Source organism: Rhinolophus ferrumequinum, chromosome 4 (assembly GCF_004115265.2).
Source record: "Rhinolophus ferrumequinum isolate MPI-CBG mRhiFer1 chromosome 4, mRhiFer1_v1.p, whole genome shotgun sequence".
In the NCBI taxonomy this organism is placed as follows: domain Eukaryota; kingdom Metazoa; phylum Chordata; class Mammalia; order Chiroptera; family Rhinolophidae; genus Rhinolophus; species Rhinolophus ferrumequinum.
The window spans coordinates 39,005,145-39,025,087 of record NC_046287.1 but is presented as its reverse complement, the minus strand read 5'-3'; the positions used below and the strand labels follow the sequence as shown (position 1 = coordinate 39,025,087).

Below are 19,943 nucleotides of genomic sequence, written 5' to 3'. Positions count from 1 at the left end.
CAGAATATTAAATCCTAAAAGTAAGCTCTATCAGAGAGCTCATGTCAGAATTCTACGTTTTGAATTTGAGGATGGCTGTGTGATTTTTCTTTTATTTCTATAGGTCTAATAGTCCACATTTGTTTTATTTACTAAATTTATTGGGGTGACAATGGCTAGTAAAATTACATAGATTTCAAGTGTACAATTTTGTAATGCGTGATCTGTACATTGCGTTGTGTGCTCACCACCCAGAGTCAGATCTCCTTTCATCACCATATATTTGAACCACTTCTCCCTCTTCTACCACTTTTAAAACATTCTGGTAAAGCTGTCTTTAATATTGGTTTTCATAATTTAAGGATGTGCTTGCAAACCAAATGATAAGCCTAAAAATATACACATAGAACCAACTTCATGTGCACGCAACCTGTTTCCAAAGGCCCTGTGCATGGACTACCATGGTTGTCTGGAAATTCTTAATTACTTTTGAATAAGAGATCTACATTTTCATTTTTCACTGGTCCCTGAAAATTACATAACCAATCCTAAATACACAGTCTTTTTAAATTTGCAAGAAGATTAAAATAATAACTGTACATTAATTCTAGGCTATCAAAGGCTACTTTAATCACTTTTAAATTACATTTGGGAATGTCTTTATAAAACAAAACTTATTGCTCCAAAGATAATTTTGTAGCAACTATTAAATAATCTATATCAATGTGTATTTGGGACACTGAAAAATTTCTGAAGGAGTTTTGATGTTTTATGTATAAATTAACCATAAAATGTTTCCAAATGTATTGAGATAATTACAGAAGAACATTTTGGACAGGCAAAAATCAACTCTATGACAATATACAAACTCCATTTCTTGAAAACTGATATACCTGAAACAAAGAATAAAGGAACAGCAGGAAAATGCAGCACTATTGTGGTCACAGCCTCTAGGCAACCCATTAAAATGACAACCAGACATAGATAGCAACAGATGTATCTACCATCAAAAAAAAGTTAAATTAAATCAAGTGAAAAATTTCAAATGAGGTAACCGCTATGAAAAGAAAAAAGGATAAAAATCACATCTGCTTACACACTGATAAAAATGAAAGATTCTTCCAAAAGTTTACATTGAAATTAAGATACAGGTAAAGCAATCTATGTGCATTCATCCAATAAAGAGAAAATAATGAATTGGTGGATCAGTGCAAACTCTTATTTTGAAATCCTGAAAAAGAAAAAAAACTGAGATTGTGGTTGAGTACAACTAAGTGTTTCCTCTATCCTGCATTTATCCCACCACGGGGCTCCTCTGTAACCTTGAAACATGCAGTATGACCAATTGTTGGCTGCCAACACAAACAAATAAATACACAAACAAACTTTTAAAATGCTCTATCTAGCCTCCTACTGAAATATGGTCACTTGATTAATAGAGGGGCACTCTATCAACTTGATCACTTTCCAAACACAACTTTTCTTTCTTTTCCTTACTTAATGAAGTCATGTATATATAACCCATGTACTTCCTTCTGCTTGATCCATTGGAGACCAACATGTGAAAATTAAATGAGGAATAATAGCAGTCAGAGCAAATGTTTATTAAAGTAATTTACACCAATGTCAACTAGAGTCTCTGAGCGAAATAGATGTTTAGAAACGACTTCAGCAGGGGACATGGTGAGGAAGAGAGTAGAGTGGCTGACGCATGACAGGAAGTATTAGGAACAACAAAGTTTTTGTTATTCTTGTTAAGACTGTCTACTTAGCAGGTTCACATGTTTCTTAGACATACAATAACCATTCAGTTCAGCTTAACAGTTCAGTAACTAAGAAGAGATTGACAATACATGGATATATATGTGCTACATGTTCATAGGCAAAATCAGTTGCCCTGAGTTTATTTCACTTAAATGGACCTATTTATTGAATTTTCTAGGGAAAGAATATCTCTTGGACATGTCTATATTCCTTCCTATTGAGGAATCTTCTTAAAGAAAGAGAAATAATTATTATCAGAGCATCTGCATCCCCAATGGCTTCATTTCCATTTCCCCATCCCAGTGATAAACTCTTCGGGTTGGGAGAAACAGTGAGATCTCTGAGATGCCTGTACTAGTGTCTCTATACTGTTACACAGCATGTTTGGTTGAACAAATTCTAAGTGTAAAATATAAGAAACAGAAAATATATTGTTTGGAAACACTGGGATCCTGTACAAATAACCTCAGGATGTAAGCTGTTTTCCTTAGATTAAAACTGGAACTAGCCCATTTCCAAAATCATCTATATTTTTCTAAAGACAAAAAAAAAGAAAAATCTACTTATGATATTTGCCAAAGTTGAACAGGTTGCAAATGTTCTAATAATCCTACATTTCTGTCTTATTGGATGTTTTGTAGATAAACATAACACATCATCAGAAGAGCATAGTGTTCTAAAATGTTAAGGCCAAATTCTAAATTTTCTAGGATTTCTAGAAAAGCAAACTATTGATGATAAATTGTATTTACAAAGAACTCTTATCCACTTTAATGAATTGCAAAATCTAGCATATTAAAGATTCAAGAAATGATTATTTAAATGATTTAATTATAGCACAACATGTCTTTCTACTGATAACGTTACTAATTATGATTTAATAAACAAATCCTAACAAAATAATGAGTCCAAATGTTTAACATAACAATTCAATCTCATCTGTAGTGCAGACTAGTATTTCAATTGTAATTTCTCTGTGAGTAATTGGTCCTGATTTTTGTAGTTTGTTAAAATAAATCAATATCTCACTTAGAAATAAATCTGTAATTCCAAGTATTTACACATGCAATAGAGCTGGGCTTCAAGCAAATCCCAGCCAAATCTAGCCTTGATCAGCTGAGTTCCAGCTGATCACAGGTGCATGAACAAGAAAAAAAAATGCTTCATAATACATTTCACTAAGTTTTGAATGTTTTTTAACATAGAATTACTGATGCAATAACAATGGCTACAAAGGAGTCATTGTTCAACATTTCTCTTATTCAGTCATCACACCTACTATGAACAAGTCGTAATATCTTTTAAAATAAGTTAGAACTATATCCTAATTGAAGTCAGTGGTACCACAGTATATTATTAAACATTCTCGGTCATTTCATCTTATATTCAATCTCAGTTGAATGCCTGCTAGATTCCTAGAACTGTGACTAATTCTCTGAGTCTAGATCAGAAATTTTACTATAAAAGCTACACAGTGAATCCTTTATATTTCTATTATGGGAATGATTTACTACAAGCAGGTAAAGCATTATTCCATTTTATATATCTACTACTTTAGAAATCTCCTGATCCATATTAGACCTCAATAATATTTGTTGAATAAAGTAAAAAGATATTGTCAGCCTTCCCAACTCACTCAGAAGCTGACTATTTCATACTTGCAACAGGCAGTTTCTAGAATATAATGACTCTAACCAATGCCCTCATTTAATCACTTTTTTTTTTACTCCCTGTATCTATAAGACTACCTGGCATTTAATGGGTACTAAATGTTTGTTCAGTAAATGCATGAATGGATGGGATGAATGAGTACAACAATATAGGAATTTTAAAATTATAATCCAAGATTGAAAGCATAGTATTTGTAATAAGAATGATTTTAAATAGTTACTATTCGTATTTGATAATTAGGAAAATTCACTTTCCCATTCCATTAAAATTTTACATGTAGGGATCAACTTAATTATATACTTCATTCACTTATTCAACAAACATATATTGAACATTCTTGTCTCTCCAGGTACTCTGCTAGACACAGTGAGGAAATGCAGGTATGTCCCGTGACATAATGGAGATTGTAATCAAAGACATCATAAATGGTATTATACATAAAAGCTTGTTTTAAATAAATAATAGTTTGCATATCTTTTTCTTGTTCAAATTCAGGAAATACATTTATAGGTTGAGATGCAATGCATTTTAAAATGTCAGATGAAGGGGTCTTTTTAAGAATGGATAAAACATGACACTTCAATAAATTAGTACGGTAAATTGAACAATTCACTACTTATGAGCATATTTGTGAAGCAAAACATAGAAAATTAGTTTTCCAATAAGGTTACTGTGCCCTTGAATGACATAATAATTCTGCCACTCAATTCTCATCAATGAAAAAACACAATACAGTTACTTAAATCAGAATTTTAATATAAATAACTCTCATTGATATGTTTGACGCATGATTCACTTCATTTTTAAGAAGGGAAATTATGAAATTTAAACTGTAAACATTTTAATGGGTACAAATGCAATATTTAAAAACTCATAAGTTAGGTCTGTATTTCAAGATATATTAAGTGCCTTAAGAAACATACTTATTTTCTAAAAATGTTAAACTTCTTTTCTGATAATGTAATTCTTTTACAAAATTCTTGAAAGGGTTTTCTTATTGTTAAAGTAAAAATGAATACGTACAATAGGAAGGCACTAAGATAGACTAAATTTAGCAACTACCTTGATATGTTATATATATCTAATAAATTCAAATTAGACTTCTATAATTAAAAGCTGACATGCTCATTTGCTTTTCTAAGATAAAAAGAAAAGCAATGTTAAAGGAAGTTAAATTAGATTTTACCAACTGTTTAATGAGTTTCAGGATACATATAAAATTTCAAAATGATCATTTTCAGAAACAGTATCTGACCTACCTGCCTTGTAAGAGGCATATAAATATCTATTCACACTCATTACTATAAAACTTATGATTTGTTTTATTTCTAATGAAACCAATGAAGTTTCCATCACATCAATGTGAAACACATAATAAATGCAGAACTTATATTCATAAGACATCACGTTTCTTAAGATTATAATTCCTATTTTAATTTTATTATAGAACTTTTCCATAGTTTAGTTTTTAATGAATCTTCACATAGCATTTATTTCACTTCTTCAATATCCTGTGCCTAAGAAACTTTCCCATTGATCCCCTGTGACCATATTCCTCTCATAAATCAGCCTACTTTCAAGGTGCATTAACTGCTTCAAAACTACAGGGGGCCATGTGGTTAAGTGCTGCTGAACTGCTAGACATAGATCCAGAAACTGCTCTGCTCTGACCAATCACCTCTGCAAAGCACATTCATAAAATGTCATTCAAGTGACTACAGAGAACAGTTATTGAGTCTGCAAAGCATTATAGACTCATAATATACCTGCAGAAAGCTGAGAATATGCATGAGCCAGTCAAAAACTATACATGGCAAAGGGGTGCTGTAAAAGATCATTAGATAAATTATTTTTTTTGCATGCTAAACTTTGGATTATTTGGAGTCAAGTTGTGACAATTATCAGGAGAGGACTGCACATGGCCCAGAAAATCATGACTAAAAGAAAAGCTGGGGGGAAGGGGGTGTTAGATGAGGGTAAAGGGGATCAAATATATGTTGATAGAAGGAGAACTGATTCTAGGTGGTGAACACACAATGGGATATATAGATGATGTAATACAGAACTGTACACCTGAAGTTTATGTAACTTTACTAACAATTGTCACGCCAATAAACTTTAATTAAAAAAAGAAAAGAAAAGATGAGTTGTTTAGGAAGCGTTTAGAACCATTATGACCCCAGGAATTCATTCAGATTGGTAGAATTATAAACTTGAATTAACATCCAGAAAAATCTGGAGGAGGGGTTTTGCATTTAATCAGAGCAAAAAGATTAGTCAGGTTCAATCTGAAAAATTAGCCAAGTTTGTGAGATACAGCTCAAAACGCTAAAGTCAGAGAGAGAGTAGGAAGACAAAGATTAGGTAGGGTCAGAAGTAATGAAAAATCGCACTAATGTTACTAAGATATTTGAGAACAGAAAATGGGTACAGAGAAAGAGAGTCCACTGCAGATGTTACCCAATACCTTGTGTTTTTAAATTCCTTGGCTTTTCTTTGCCAGAGAAGTACTCACACAAGTCAGTTACAGAGTGCCAAGGAGAACATAAGAGTACACGTATTCTTTGTCGAGACAAACTAAGACATAATGAATGACTATGAGTTACAGAGAAAAGAGACACTATTGCTTTTTCCCAAGTAAAAATTATATATATATATATATATATATATATATACATACATATATATGTGTATATATATGTATGTATATATATATATATATTTTTTATTATTATTATTTTTTAGAAAGAATGGAAGATCTAAAAGTAAGAAAGAGCCTGGAATGTTGAAATAACGGAAACAATGAGAAGTGTTGTATGGGGAGAGTAGATGTCAGGTTTGTGTAGAAAAGGGGAATGATGAGCGAATGAGCCTGGAGACATAGAAGACCACATTATGCAGCTCCATATAAATCATGATGCAGAGTTTGTCATTAGTGTTTAAAATTATATTTATCAGAATAATAAACACGCATATACCGAGTAAAAAACTGAGTAATAACAAAAGGTTTATGTTAGAAAAACAGCATTCCTGTGCCCTAGCACTTTATACACCAAGTTTCCTGCTCCTGTAGGCAGTAATAATCAATCTGATTGAATGTGCTGGCATTAACCTTACATGTTGAAAAAAATTATTAAATAGACAGTTTTTCTCAGTTATCAATTCTTCACAATATTCATTGATTTTCTGTTGCATCACCAAATCCCATTTTCCTTTTCCCCATCCAAGTAATAGAGCTTTAGCAAAAATTTGATTAAAGTAATAGTTGTGTCTACAAATATTTTATTCAGTTCAAGGCAATAATGTATTATGATTGTATTTCTTTTCATATAAAACTTTTTCTTTCCTATAATGTGTAATTACCACAGTAGCTATCAATTTGCATAGTTTGCCTTGTATCTGTCACATCTTTCTACGTATATATCACATTTTTTACTCAAATATTCTAGCAGATCTGTTCAATGCTTACTAATATCATTTGCATACATCCCAACACATCATTTTAAGTATTGATCTTTTTTCTCTTTTTCACTTGCAAAATTCCCTCTTACAAACATCGTTCTTTTCCCTGTTCTGATGTATTCAGTATCATGTTTCCTGGGACCCAAGTCTTATTTCTGGATTATTCTTCTTGCTAACAGCTTTATACTTTCATAAGACATACAAAATATAAATTTTTATATCCATATCTATTTGAAAAATTCATTATTCTGTCCTCACACTTGATTGCTAATTGAGCTGAGTACAGAATTTCAGGTCAGAAATCAGTTACCTCATAATTTGAAGGTATTTCTTTGCCATTGTCTTCTAGCATACCTGTCAACATGCAACAGGATTGCACCAGAACAAATTCAGTCCTCATTCTTTGTATGCATCTGTATGTATTTCGTATGTTTAATTTATTTTTCTGGAAAATTTTAATATCTTCTCTTCAGTATTAAGAAGTTTCATGATTATTTGTGTGTGTGTGTGTGTGTGTGTGTGTGTGTGTGTGTTTGTGTTCATTGTGATGGTTGCTGGGTAGAGAGTCAAGACTCTTCAACTCTAAAAAAACAGTTGATATATTATTTATTTGACAAATTCCTTCTCTCAAGTAATTTGGTTCTTTTCTCTGAAATTCTTATTACTTGAATCTCCTACAGTGAAATTCTCACATCTCATCATTTTATTCTCTATTTCCTTCTCCTTTTTGTTATTATTTTTTTTTTTGCTTTTAAGATTCTCTTTTTTTTTTTAATTTATTTTTAATTTATTGGGGTGACAATTGTTAGTAAAATTACATAGATTTCAGGTGTGCAATTCTGTATCACATCATCCATAAATCACACTGTGTGTTCACCACCCAGAGTCAGCTCCCCTTCCATCACCATACATTTGATCCCCCTCACCCTCATCCCCCACCCCCCAACCCCTTTACCTTCTGGTAACCACCAAATTACGTTATTATTTTTAAAAATATTTTCTTCACTTTACCTTCAAAACTCTTCCACAGAATTTTCAATTTTTATGTTTTTAATTTTCTGAAGGTCTTATTCTTTTATTGATCCTTTGGAAGCAATGTACTATTGTTTAAAGAATGCAACCCATTCTACCAATTTTTTGAGGATATTCATATAGCCTTGGGGTATTTTCTTCTATACTATCTTTTGTCTTTATTTTTCGTTTATTTTTTGTATGTTTTTTGCTTTTGCATTTATATTTTTTACATTTTCTATAAATGTATAGTGATCAATGATTATCTATTGATATTGGGCTGTTTTGTATGTCAATGAGGTATAATAGAGGACTTCACCACCATTCAATTAGGTGGTGAGTTACCTTCTCAATGGGTGGAGGCACAGTCACTACATGCAATCCTTTTCCCTAGAGTTTCTTCAAAGAAGAGTCATCTAGTTTTCTACATGGGCACTAGGTAACTGCATGCTAGCATTCAGAATACAGGCAGGTCAGTATATGACTTCATTTAGTTCTTCCATTTCCTGCCCTATGATTTGTCTTTACCTCTATTCTAGTTGGAGCCAGGAAACTGCCTGGTACGTGCTTTAATGTTTTGTTTTGTTTGCTTTGTTTTGTTTCCCAGAAAATGCAACTCCAGACTACCAGGGAGAAATAGGAGATAAATATTTGGGGTGCAGTGTTGACTTGAGGAGTTAAACAATAAACATACAGTTAGTTCTATATACCACCTCTATTCTTCATGCTATCTTGCATTTCTGTGTACCCCAGGTGTTGCCAGATGAACTGCCTCACATCTTATAAGTAAACTTCTCTGTATATATTTGGATTGCAACTTATGCAATCCATGACAATTCCCATTCCTTTATCTGCTTTGAATGTTTTTTAAATGTATTGGACTCTTCTGTTTCCTAGAAGAGTTTTAGAAAAGAGATGCTCATGTGGCCAAATTTTCATGTTTAACCAAAAATCCAAGAGATTGAATTTCACTTTAATAGCATAATGTTTAATTGAATGATTTTAAATAGTCTTTGATCTGATCAATCTACTTGTAGACTGATAATGGTCTATTGGATTTGCCACAAGAGATAATTAGTGACTTTTTTAAGGTCATTTCAATGGGGTTGTGAATACATAAACCAGACAGCAGTGTGTTGTGCAAGCAGTGTAAAAGAGAAATTGGAAATGTAAACTATAAACATCTGTCTCAAGATATTTTCTGGACCAGTGATTGTAAAACCGGGATACAATTATTGTTCTAATCTGGATAGGACTTGGTGGTGGTATCAACCAAGAGCAATGACCAAGGAGTAAAGAGATGTAGGTTAAAAAAACATTTAGAAGATAACATTAAAAGACTACGGTGATAAGGAGAGATATGGAAAAAGGGTATTTAAGGATGACATCCAAGGTATACATTTGGGCAACTAGGAAGAACAGAAGGGGGAGCAATTTAGGGCAAAGGGGTAAGAAGTAGGATGGTGTTCTCTCCCAGCCATGCTGATTTTGAAATGGTCCTCACCCAGTAGGTAGACTGGAGTATCTGAGACTCAGGGGAATCATCTGGACTAAGATTAATATGTTCCTATCATGAACGGTGAGAGAGTGAGATGCAGAGAAAGAGTAGGAATGAGAAAAGGGATTGGGTGAGATCCCAGATGAACACAGCATTTAAAGGAATTAAAGAGAGGATCAAAGATCTTGGGGTAAAAATAATCAGAAAGGCAGATGAGAAATTAAGAGAGAGAGAGTATAGAGAAGGGGGTCAGCAACATAGATAAGGGCTGTTAAATATGCAAGAGAGATAAGAACTGATAATAGGCTATTGGATTATAGGCTAGGGAGCTTCACAAGAGCATTTCATTGAAATGATGGAGGCAGTAATTAGACAGCGGTGTGCTGGGGCATGGACAATGGATCAGAAAATAAAACAGGCAAAAAGTGATAAAACTTTACAGACATTCAAATATCAAAAAATGATGACCTTATTTGTATGATATTCCCAAGACTATCAGGGTTAGGTAGGATAAGCCTTCAGTATACCAATCACGGTAGTTGCCAGTATAAAGGAATGTTCTATATACAAATGAAAATTGATGTCCAAATAAAGTGGTAAAATATATTTATTACTATTTTTATATAAATTGAGTCATACAATATGTAATCCTTTGTGACTGGCTTCTTTTACTTAGAATAACGTTTTCAAGGTTCTTCTATGTTGTACCATTATCAGTACTTCAGTCCTTTTTACTGCTGGACAATATTTCATTGTATAGATATATCACATTTTTTATATCACATTTTATTTATCCATTCATCAGTTGATGAACATTGGAGATGTTTCCACTTTTTGAATATTATAAATAATGCTATCAACATTCATGTACAAGTTTTTATGTGGACACATATTTTCTTTTCCCTTGGATAAACACAAAAGTGGAATTCCTAGGTCATATGATAACTCTGTGTTTAACTTTTTGAGAAACTATCTATTTTCCAAAGTAGTTTTACATTCCACCAGCAATGTTTGAGGGTTCCAGTTCTCCATACTTTATCTCACTTGTTATTGTCTTTTTGATTATGTATCAAAACTATTTTGAGGCTTAAAGATGTTAAGTAAGGTGACTATAAACATGCAGCTAGTGCCCACAAGAGCTGAAATTTAGCCATATGTCTTGTGTTAACTCAAAACTCATGCTCTTTTAGCATATTACTCACTATATTCTGTCAAATGTATTTTAGTAAAATTAAAGAAAATTTTTTTTTTTAGATTCTTTGAGGTCACTGAATGGATAGTTACATGTCTACTAATTGTCAAAAGCAATATTTTTCTCATGTATTCTACTTGTTTATAACATAATGCTGTACGTTTATTATTTAGATTTCATAATTACTTTAGTAATTCAATCCCAATAATTTCAATTTTTAAAAATAAGTCTGAATATAGTAGGAGCTGTCTATAATTTGTAATCTCATTTTGTGACATAAACCATATTTCACATTATTTTTTAAACAGAAAGATTAGAGATTTTAGCCTATAAATGGCTATAGTTTTTCCTATTCACCTAAATAAAAAGTATGAAAGTTCTAGTGTTCAATGTTCTTTCAACATATTTTATAAACAAAAAACCTGGCAGATAAATGGCTCAAATCTTAAAAGGTAATGATAACGTGTAAGATCAGCAGCAGCCAAGTGAATATAAAGTCAAATTTTTACCTAACATAAAATAATTACACACTCTTTAAATAATAAAAAGTAAATTATCAATGGCCAAACCAAAACCCATTACTTTCTAAAAGAGTTTTTAAACTTTAATTTCCAGTTGATTGTACACTAATTGAAATAGTTGACTTTATGCTGACAATTGATCTCTTCTAATGATATAGCCAACAGTGAACTTAGTGCATTATGCCACAAACTCCAGAAAGCAACCTTCCATTGAATTTACTCAGACACACTAATTGCTAAATTAGATGAACATTCAATGTTATTGAGTGCATTTCAAACACTTTCTTCTGAACCAAAAGATAACTAAATGTGTTTTGATCACTGCTGCACTGCTAATACAAAATCAAGAAGTGCTTGTCTTTCTGAAATATTAATACTGTAAGCCTGGTGACATGAAACTTTTGTGCAGTGGAGATGAGGGGGAAGGAGTCAGGGTGCTTTAGAAAATTCCTGAGCAAGAAAAGGAGTTGCAAGAAGTGAAGGAATTTCATAGAATCACCGCCACACCACCGTCAAATGGATCACATTTAGCAACTGACCAGTCGATTATGATTGACTAGTTCTGCATCACTGTTACAGGCTATTAACAATAGGAAAATGTTTCTAAAATGTGTTTTATAGTAAGTGGTTTAATGAAAAAGCTTGAACAATTTTCAGAATTCAGAAATCTGTAGACACTAATACCTTTTTAAAGTGCTGTGTTTGTGTGTGTGTGTGTGTGTGTGTGTGTGTGTGTGTGTGTGTGTTTGTATTTATAAACACTAACCTTATAACCACCCATTGAGATTTAAACTAGAACCTCATCTCAGTCTATCAGGGCTCTAAAGTTACTATTTACGATATTGGTACCCTATGAACTGAATGAAAAAAAAGAAAAGAGGCAATCTAGCATAGTCTTTTCCTACATAAAATAAGATAGTCTCTCATCTATGCTTGAACCCAGTAGATTGTGAGTATTAAAATACATTATAAAATACCTACATAATTTGTGGTTTTAAGTAAATGGTTATGATCATTGCTTTTACTGACATTTCAAAATCAAATTTATTTTATACATGAAGACCGCCTTCTAAAGAAGAGTTAGTCTCTCTAGAAAAATGAATATTTAATAGAAACTGATAATATTCTTATATGTATTGGAATCGTTAGGTTTAAAGAAATAAACTGTTACTTAAACCTACTACTTTTAACAACACTGTAACATTTATTGGTTTTACAATAAAATAATTATACAAAATTGCTGTGATATTACTTTTTATGTTTCATATTGAAAGTAGGCAAAGCAATTTCTAAGCAGTGGCTCATTATTTTTCACAGTGCCTCGGAGGTTAGGCTTTTAACTGCTGACATCATTTTCTTTGAAAAATGATAGATGCTATTTAATGCTTAAATATAAACTGCTGCATAACTGTGACATTTTTGCTGACAACTTTGCCCCAAACAAACTTCGTTAATATGAACCACAAGAAGTTTCAAAGTGAATTTTGATGGAGAGAAAATCTGAATTAAGATATGCATATATTTCCTCAGTCAGATAAACTCAGAGTAATCAAGCATTGTTTCAAATCAATTATCAAAGGACAATTCAGTCTGAGGCAAACACTTAAGAAAGTCCATGTTAACCCTTTAAAAAATTCCTCACTGGTTATTGGTTACATCATATTTACCACAGATGATTTTTAAAGATACAAGCTTCATTGTCCATCTCAAGCAGAGGCTTTGGAGAGTAGGAAACTGCTATAAAGTATCTCACCAGCTCCTGCTCTGGCCAGGTGCTCTCCTGCAACTTCACGGGGACCCACACTCTGCGGGACACCAAGGATGGCCTGACCCTAGGATTCTGGTGGAGAAAAGGGAAAAATCACCAAGGACCGATGTGATGTGCCCCCAAGAGCCTGACTCAGGATTGTCAGGAGGATCAGGGGTGGAAGAGAGAAAAAAAAAACAGTATGAAAAGTGAGACGTGAAATGCAGAGGTTTGGACATTTTTTACTTTGAGAGTGTCATGCAGAGAAGTGATGGAAACAGCAACAATGTGGAAATGGTGATTTTTCTTCTGGGGTCATGGTACACACAATGACACAGGGGTTCCCATCTACCACACAGTGAGTCTGCCTGGAAGGGGTGAGCCATTGACGAGGGCCACTGAACATTTATGCAGAAGCTGTAGGATCCAGCTCTTTACTTGTCCACAGTGCACTATTGCTCATCACAACTCATAATCTTGTGGTACCTGATTTGATTACAGTGACTTAGTCTTCAGAAAAAGGATAAATTGCTCAAGAAATATACAGGCATTATAAGATGGATATTTGATGACGGGTTGAAAAATAGTTCCCTATGATTTTGCTCTGCCAATATAATTTCTCTGAAGATTATGGAATGAATGAAAGCCTGCTGATACTGCTCTGGTGTGTTAAACTATTTTGGATCATAACAGGGCTTTTGTAAGTTGCCTCACTGAGTTTTGAGAAACAAAGTTAAAGTTTTACTTTATTAACTTTCTCTCCTGTTCCCCTATCAGGGGGTTTTAACCTGGGATCTGCAAATCGATCCTCAACGGTAGATGGAGTTCAGGGTGTCTGTGAACTTGATTGGGGGAAAAATTATATCTTTACATTAACCTCTAAATAAAGCCTAGAATTTATTTCAACTCTGAATGTAGGCAACAAACCATAGCATTACGGTTTGTATTAGCAGCCCATAGTAGTACAGCAGTACCTGTGACTTTGTCACCAGTAGAAATTACATATTTTCATATCCTGATACAGTGGTTGTAGCTATCTTGAAATTGTTTAAAATCATCACTATTTCAAAATTATTGTGGTTATTAGACCTATTATTAGGTCTTATATAATTTATTATTTTAAAAGCATTTATTATACCCAATTAAATATTTTGACAATTAAAAAACAAATAAAATTGAATTTCTTCTTATAATGAACACTGATTATTCTTCAGTAAGATAAAGTTAATTTTGCTAAATATCTGATCAGTCCTAGAATAACTATGTAAGCATCTACAAGATACCACCATACATTTAATAAATGCTTTCTCCATTCATAGATTCTTGTGATATGCATTTTTTTCATATGATTCTGCCATTTTAAAATATATTATCCTCTAATACTTTTGATGTGAATTGTTCCTCTAACAAGAAGATGGCAACCTCAGACAGTCTCATGACTTTAATACTATCTATGTACACCTCCAGCTCTAGTTGCCAACGAATTCTGAATGTTCCTTTGGGTGTCTATTTGGCATCTCAAATTTAACAGAACCATCATTTCCAATTAACCCCAATGAACAAATCCCAGACCTGCTCCACACCCAGGATTCCTTTTTTCACTACTGATACCATCATCCCACCAAATATAGTTATTAATATTATCCTTGTTCTCTCTTTTTCTCACCTCGATTTCCAATCCATCAACAATTCCTGATAATTCCAATTCCCATATTCATCTATATCTATCTTCTCATATTATCCACTCTTCTTATTCTAGCTCCACTCACCACGATCTTCTGCCTGTATAACTCTCTTCTACTCTTGATCTTCAAAGTCTATTTTCCATAATGAAGCCAAAATTATCTCCGTAAAACATTAATTAAATTGTGTCATCCTCTACCTACAGTCTTTACATGGTTTCCCACTCCACAGAGGATAAAAAGCTAAACTCCTGCCAGAGCCTACCAGACTCCCCGTGATTTAGTTTATGTTTTTCTCTTCCCCTTCATTAATTCATTCTGTTCTAGCCACATGTCTTTGTCCTATGAATACAATAAACCTATTTCTATCACAGGTCCTTTGAATTTATTATGTCCTCTGCCCCAAACACAGTTCTCCCAGATTCCCCTATGGTTCTTTTCTTCTTTTGCTATTTCTCATTCAGATCAACTCAAATATGCCCCTTTCAGTGGCCTCCACTAACACATTCTTCTTAAGTACCTTTCCCTACCTTATCCGATTCTGTTTTCTTTGTAATATTTGTCAGCTGCAGTTATATTGTATGTGTGTTAACTTTTTCTTAGAATGTAAATCCATGAGAGCAGGGTTTGTCTGCTGTGTTCACCTGGTTAACCTCAGTGCCTTGCGTAGAACCAGGTCCACAGTGGGAACTCAATAAGTACTAGGTGAATATTTTGAATAAGTTAATTATTAAGACATTTTAAAAGTGGCATTTTCAAAGTAAAATCCCTAGGTACTTGTTTTGTAACTCTAATTACAAAGGTTTCAGGGTAGAAAATGAGGTACAGTTCAATGGCAGGCCAAGAAGAAAAGTATTTGGGGGCTACTATATGGAGCCAATGTCTGCTAATAAATACACATATGGCTGGCTTGTTTCCATATGTAAATATTTATATAAATAAGGGACAAGAGGAACATTTGCTTATGTCTATGATGAGAAATGGAATTTTCATAGTAAACCGTTAACAAATGGACTTAATATCGGCTGGTTCTCTGTCTAGCTGTGACCGGCTGAGGCGGTGCGGCGGCATAGGGACGGCGGCCTAGTTCGATCGGTGTGTCCATTAATCCAAGAAAATGGAAACTGAACAGCCAGAGGAAACCTTCCCCAACACTGAAACCAATGGTGAATTTGGTAAACGCCCTGCAGAAGATATGGAAGAGGAACAAGCTTTTAAAAGATCTAGAAACACTGATGAGATGGTTGAATTACGCATTCTGCTTCAGAGCAAGAATGCTGGGGCAGTGATTGGAAAAGGAGGCAAGAATATTAAGGCTCTGCGTACAGACTACAATGCCAGTGTTTCAGTCCCAGACAGCAGTGGCCCCAAGCGCATATTGAGTATCAGTGCTGATATTGAAACAATTGGAGAAATTCTGAAGAAAATCACCCCTACCTTGGAAGAGGGCCTGCAGTTGCCATCACCCACTGCAACCAGCCAGCTCCCGCTCGAATCTGATGCTGTGGAATGCTTAAATTACCAACACTATAAAGGAAGCGACTTTGACTGCGAGCTGAGACTGTTGATTCATCAGAGTCTGGCAGGAGGAATTATTGGGGTCAAAGGTGCTAAAATCAAAGAACTTAGAGAGATCACTTAGACAACAATCAAGCTTTTCCAGGAATGCTGTCCTCATTCCACTGACAGAGTTGTTCTTATTGGAGGAAAACCTGATAGGGTTGTGGAGTGCATAAAGATCATCCTTGATCTTATATCAGAGTCTCCCATCAAAGGACGTGCACAGCCTTATGATCCCAATTTTTATGATGAAACCTATGATTATGGTGGCTTTACCATGATGTTTGATGACCGCCGTGGGCGTCCCGTGGGATTTCCTATGCGGGGAAGAGGTGGTTTTGACAGAATGCCTCCTGGTCGGGGTGGGCATCCCATGCCTCCATCTAGAAGAGATTATAACGACATGAGCCCTCGGCGAGGACCTCCTCCCCCTCCTCCTGGACGAGGTGGCCGGGGAGGTAGCAGGGCTCGCAACCTTCCTCTTCCTCCGCCACCACCTCCTAGAGGAGGAGATCTAATGGCCTATGACAGAAGAGGAAGACCTGGAGATCGTTATGATGGCATGGTTGGTTTCAGTGACGATGAAACTTGGGACTCTGCAATAGATACATGGAGCCCTTCAGAATGGCAGATGGCTTATGAACCACAGGGTGGCTCCGGATATGATTATTCCTATGCAGGGGGTCGTGGCTCATATGGTGATCTTGGTGGACCTATTATTACTACACAAGTAACTATTCCCAAAGATTTGGCTGGATCTATTATTGGAAAAGGTGGTCAACGGATTAAACAAATTCGTCATGAGTCAGGAGCTTCGATCAAAATTGATGAGCCTTTAGAAGGATCCGAAGATCGGATCATTACCATTACAGGAACACAGGACCAGATACAGAATGCACAGTATTTGCTGCAGAACAGTGTGAAGCAGTATTCTGGAAAGTTTTTCTAAGACTAGTGAAGAACTGAAGGAGTCCTGCATCTTTTTTTTTTATCTGCTTCTGTTTAAAAAGCCAACATTCCTCTGCTTCCTAGGTGTTCTGCATTTGAGGTGTAGTGAAATCTTTGCTGTTCACCAGATGTAATGTTTTAGTTCCTTACAAACAGGGTGGGAGGGAGGGCGTGCAAAAACTAACATTGAAATTTTGAAACAGCAGAGTGAGTGAATTTTAATTTTTGTTCATTGTTGGTTAAAAAGGAAAATTCCCCCTATGTAATTATTGTGAACACCTTACTTTGTGGTCACTGTAACATTTGGGGGTGGGGGAGACAGGGAGGAAAAGTAACAATAGTCCTTAATGTCCCTGGCAACTATTCAGAGCAGTGTGCAGAATGTAATGCTCTTTTGTAAGAAACATTTTATGATTTTTAAAATAAATTTAGTGAACCAAAAAAAAAAAAAATGGACTTAATATCCATTACAATAAAAAAATTAAGTATTTACTCAGACACAAATAAGTAATCATCTAAGTATACAGATTAGATTCGGAAATATGTTCCAACTTCTACTTTCTCCATTGTCACACACTTACTCCCGATTAATAAATTCTCACAGAAGACAGTTGTCTGCACCTTTTCAGATTTGACACTGTGGTGAGTCCTTTCAACTGCTCCTTGATATGGACAGTACAATAGCCACCCTGCCAGGACATACACATACTATCAGTAGTCAGAAGTCTGGTAAAATCAAAATTTTCTCTTCATCTCTAGGAGAGCTGGCTTAGGAAAGAACATGTTCTAAGATATTAAAGGTGAATATTGTAGTGATACCTGTACAAAATATGACTTTCTGCTATCTTCTATAAAAATCTAAGTTTCAATCACACCATCCTAGTAGACATTAAAAACCTACACCTCAAAGGTAGCATTTTGTTTGATATTCTCTTGTAACTCTAAAATGAAACTTAAGGATGAATAATGGGAGATCTGCACACTAATGAAAGAATGGGACTCAATTTAACACAGGAGCCACAAAAAAAAAGAAGTGGGATTATTTCCCTCTCCCACCTTGAAAAAGGAGATGGCTTTGAAACTATGCAACAAGACTGGGAAATGTTAAGCTTAACAGGCAACATATCAGTGAACCCTCCTCCTAAGACTTTTCACTATATTTGAGATATCTATTTACTTCTTTGTCAATATATTTTCTTCTAACCGTGCCTTCTTTCCTATTTAGCAGCTCCATCCTTACTACCTATAAGAGGGTTTTCTATCTCTTTTCATCATGTACATATTCCATAAAAACACTTTGAACACACACCCACTTGATACACATATTTATATATTGCAAAATTATATACATGTGCCACTGCACTGTTACATATTTTATATACCTTCCTACAACTATAAAAAAATAACAGAAAAAGATATACACCAAAGTTCTATTTTTCTTACCTGCCCTCCAATGGATCAGCTGTGTACCCCCTGGGGAATACTTACCCCACTTTGGAGACCACTAAGATTTTGCTGTCTCAATGAGAGGAACTGATTATAACAATCTCTTTTGATTTTATGATCAACTGTGTACTAGAGTTTTCAAATAACCTAGATATACACACCAAATTATAGTGCATGATGCTGTGAGGTGCCACCTAGACCAAGGCTTTCCTTTCTCCAGCTGCAGGTGATATTGTTGGCTGCTGATGACTCAGAGCTGGGGTGACCCAGAGCTGAGTTAATATATCCCATCCCCACCCCAGTAGCACTCATCTAATGATTGGCCAATGAGGGTGGGGGGCAGAATAAAGACCCATTTCCTATTTCAATTCAGGACAATCTGAAAGGGGCCTCCCAGCTCCAGAGTTCCTACTGGGTTCTGAAGAGACTTCTGTTACAGCTACAGTACAGTTCAACTGCTTTCTCTGAATAATCCTACTTCTGCCTGTCCCTTAGTGATTGCAAGGGCACTCTACCATAAATCTCCTGAGTAAAAATCTCTGTCCTACAGTCCCTTTCCTGGGGAACCCCAACAATGAATGACACGAACACATCAGCATATAATTATACTTACTATCTAGTTTGCTTATATGTCAATTTCCTAATAGGATTGTTTATTGTGCCACTAGAAATTCAAGAATTAATGTAATACTCAAAATTTTTCTGAACCTTTAGGAGGATCTCAGTAAGCAGGGATTAGTTTCACCTGGAGGTCTCATTTTTCTTATTATGTAAACATATTATCCTAAAATTTGGCGGGAAGAGTGATCTCCCTCCTTCTGAGTGCCTGAGTGACATTCACTGATGGACTTAATATCATTGCTTCTGAGGACAACAGGCATTCTCCATGCTGACTTCAGCCATTCTGCCACAGGCTCTGGTCCAGTTCCTACTATTCACTCTGGCCCCTCCTTCACTGTCACTTCAGCTCCTTATCCAATCCCAAGACTACTCAGTGCCAAGAAATGTCTCAGCACTTGGCCCAATAGCAGTGTAAGGTACCTGCTTACTTTACTTTGGAGGTTTCTCTCTGAGGGAATTGGTTTAATTCACTAGAGGCTGTGAGGTTTAACTCAACAGTAGTTGTAACACCGTTTTCTCTTACATTTTTCTTTCTTTTTTTTTAATTGAAGCTTATTGAGGTGACAATTATTAGTAAAGTTACATAGGTCCCAGGTGTGCAATTCTGTAATACATCATCTATATCTTACATTGTGTGATCACCACCCAGAGTCAGTTCTTCCATCACCATATATCTGACCCCATTCACCCTCTTCTACAACCCCCCTCACCCCTTACCCTCTGGTAATCCCTAAACTATTGTCTGTCTCTGCGTTTTTGTTTCTTCATTTGTTTATCTTGTTCTTTTGTTGTTTTCAGTTTTATATATCACGTATCAGTGAAATAATATGGTTCTCTACTT

General features: G+C 34.8%; 2 protein-coding genes across 2 annotated transcripts in view; one reads left to right on the top strand and one right to left on the bottom strand.

Annotated features, from left to right (window-relative positions):
* GPC5 (glypican 5) overlaps positions 1–19,943 on the bottom strand; it is a 1,202,777-nt gene that overhangs the window by 768,281 nt on the left and 414,553 nt on the right. The gene's annotated exons all lie outside the window — the stretch shown is intronic.
* LOC117021696 (heterogeneous nuclear ribonucleoprotein K-like) lies at positions 15,558–17,473 on the top strand. Its single transcript, XM_033104957.1, has one exon. The coding sequence runs from the start codon at positions 16,365–16,367 to the stop codon at positions 17,034–17,036; it is 672 nt and encodes a 223-aa protein (XP_032960848.1). The 5' UTR covers positions 15,558–16,364; the 3' UTR covers positions 17,037–17,473.

Excerpts from the sequence above, each read along its gene's own strand:
- LOC117021696 (XM_033104957.1), top strand. The coding sequence starts at position 16,365 with ATGATGTTTGATGACCGCCGTGGGCGTCCCGTGGGATTTCCTATGCGG.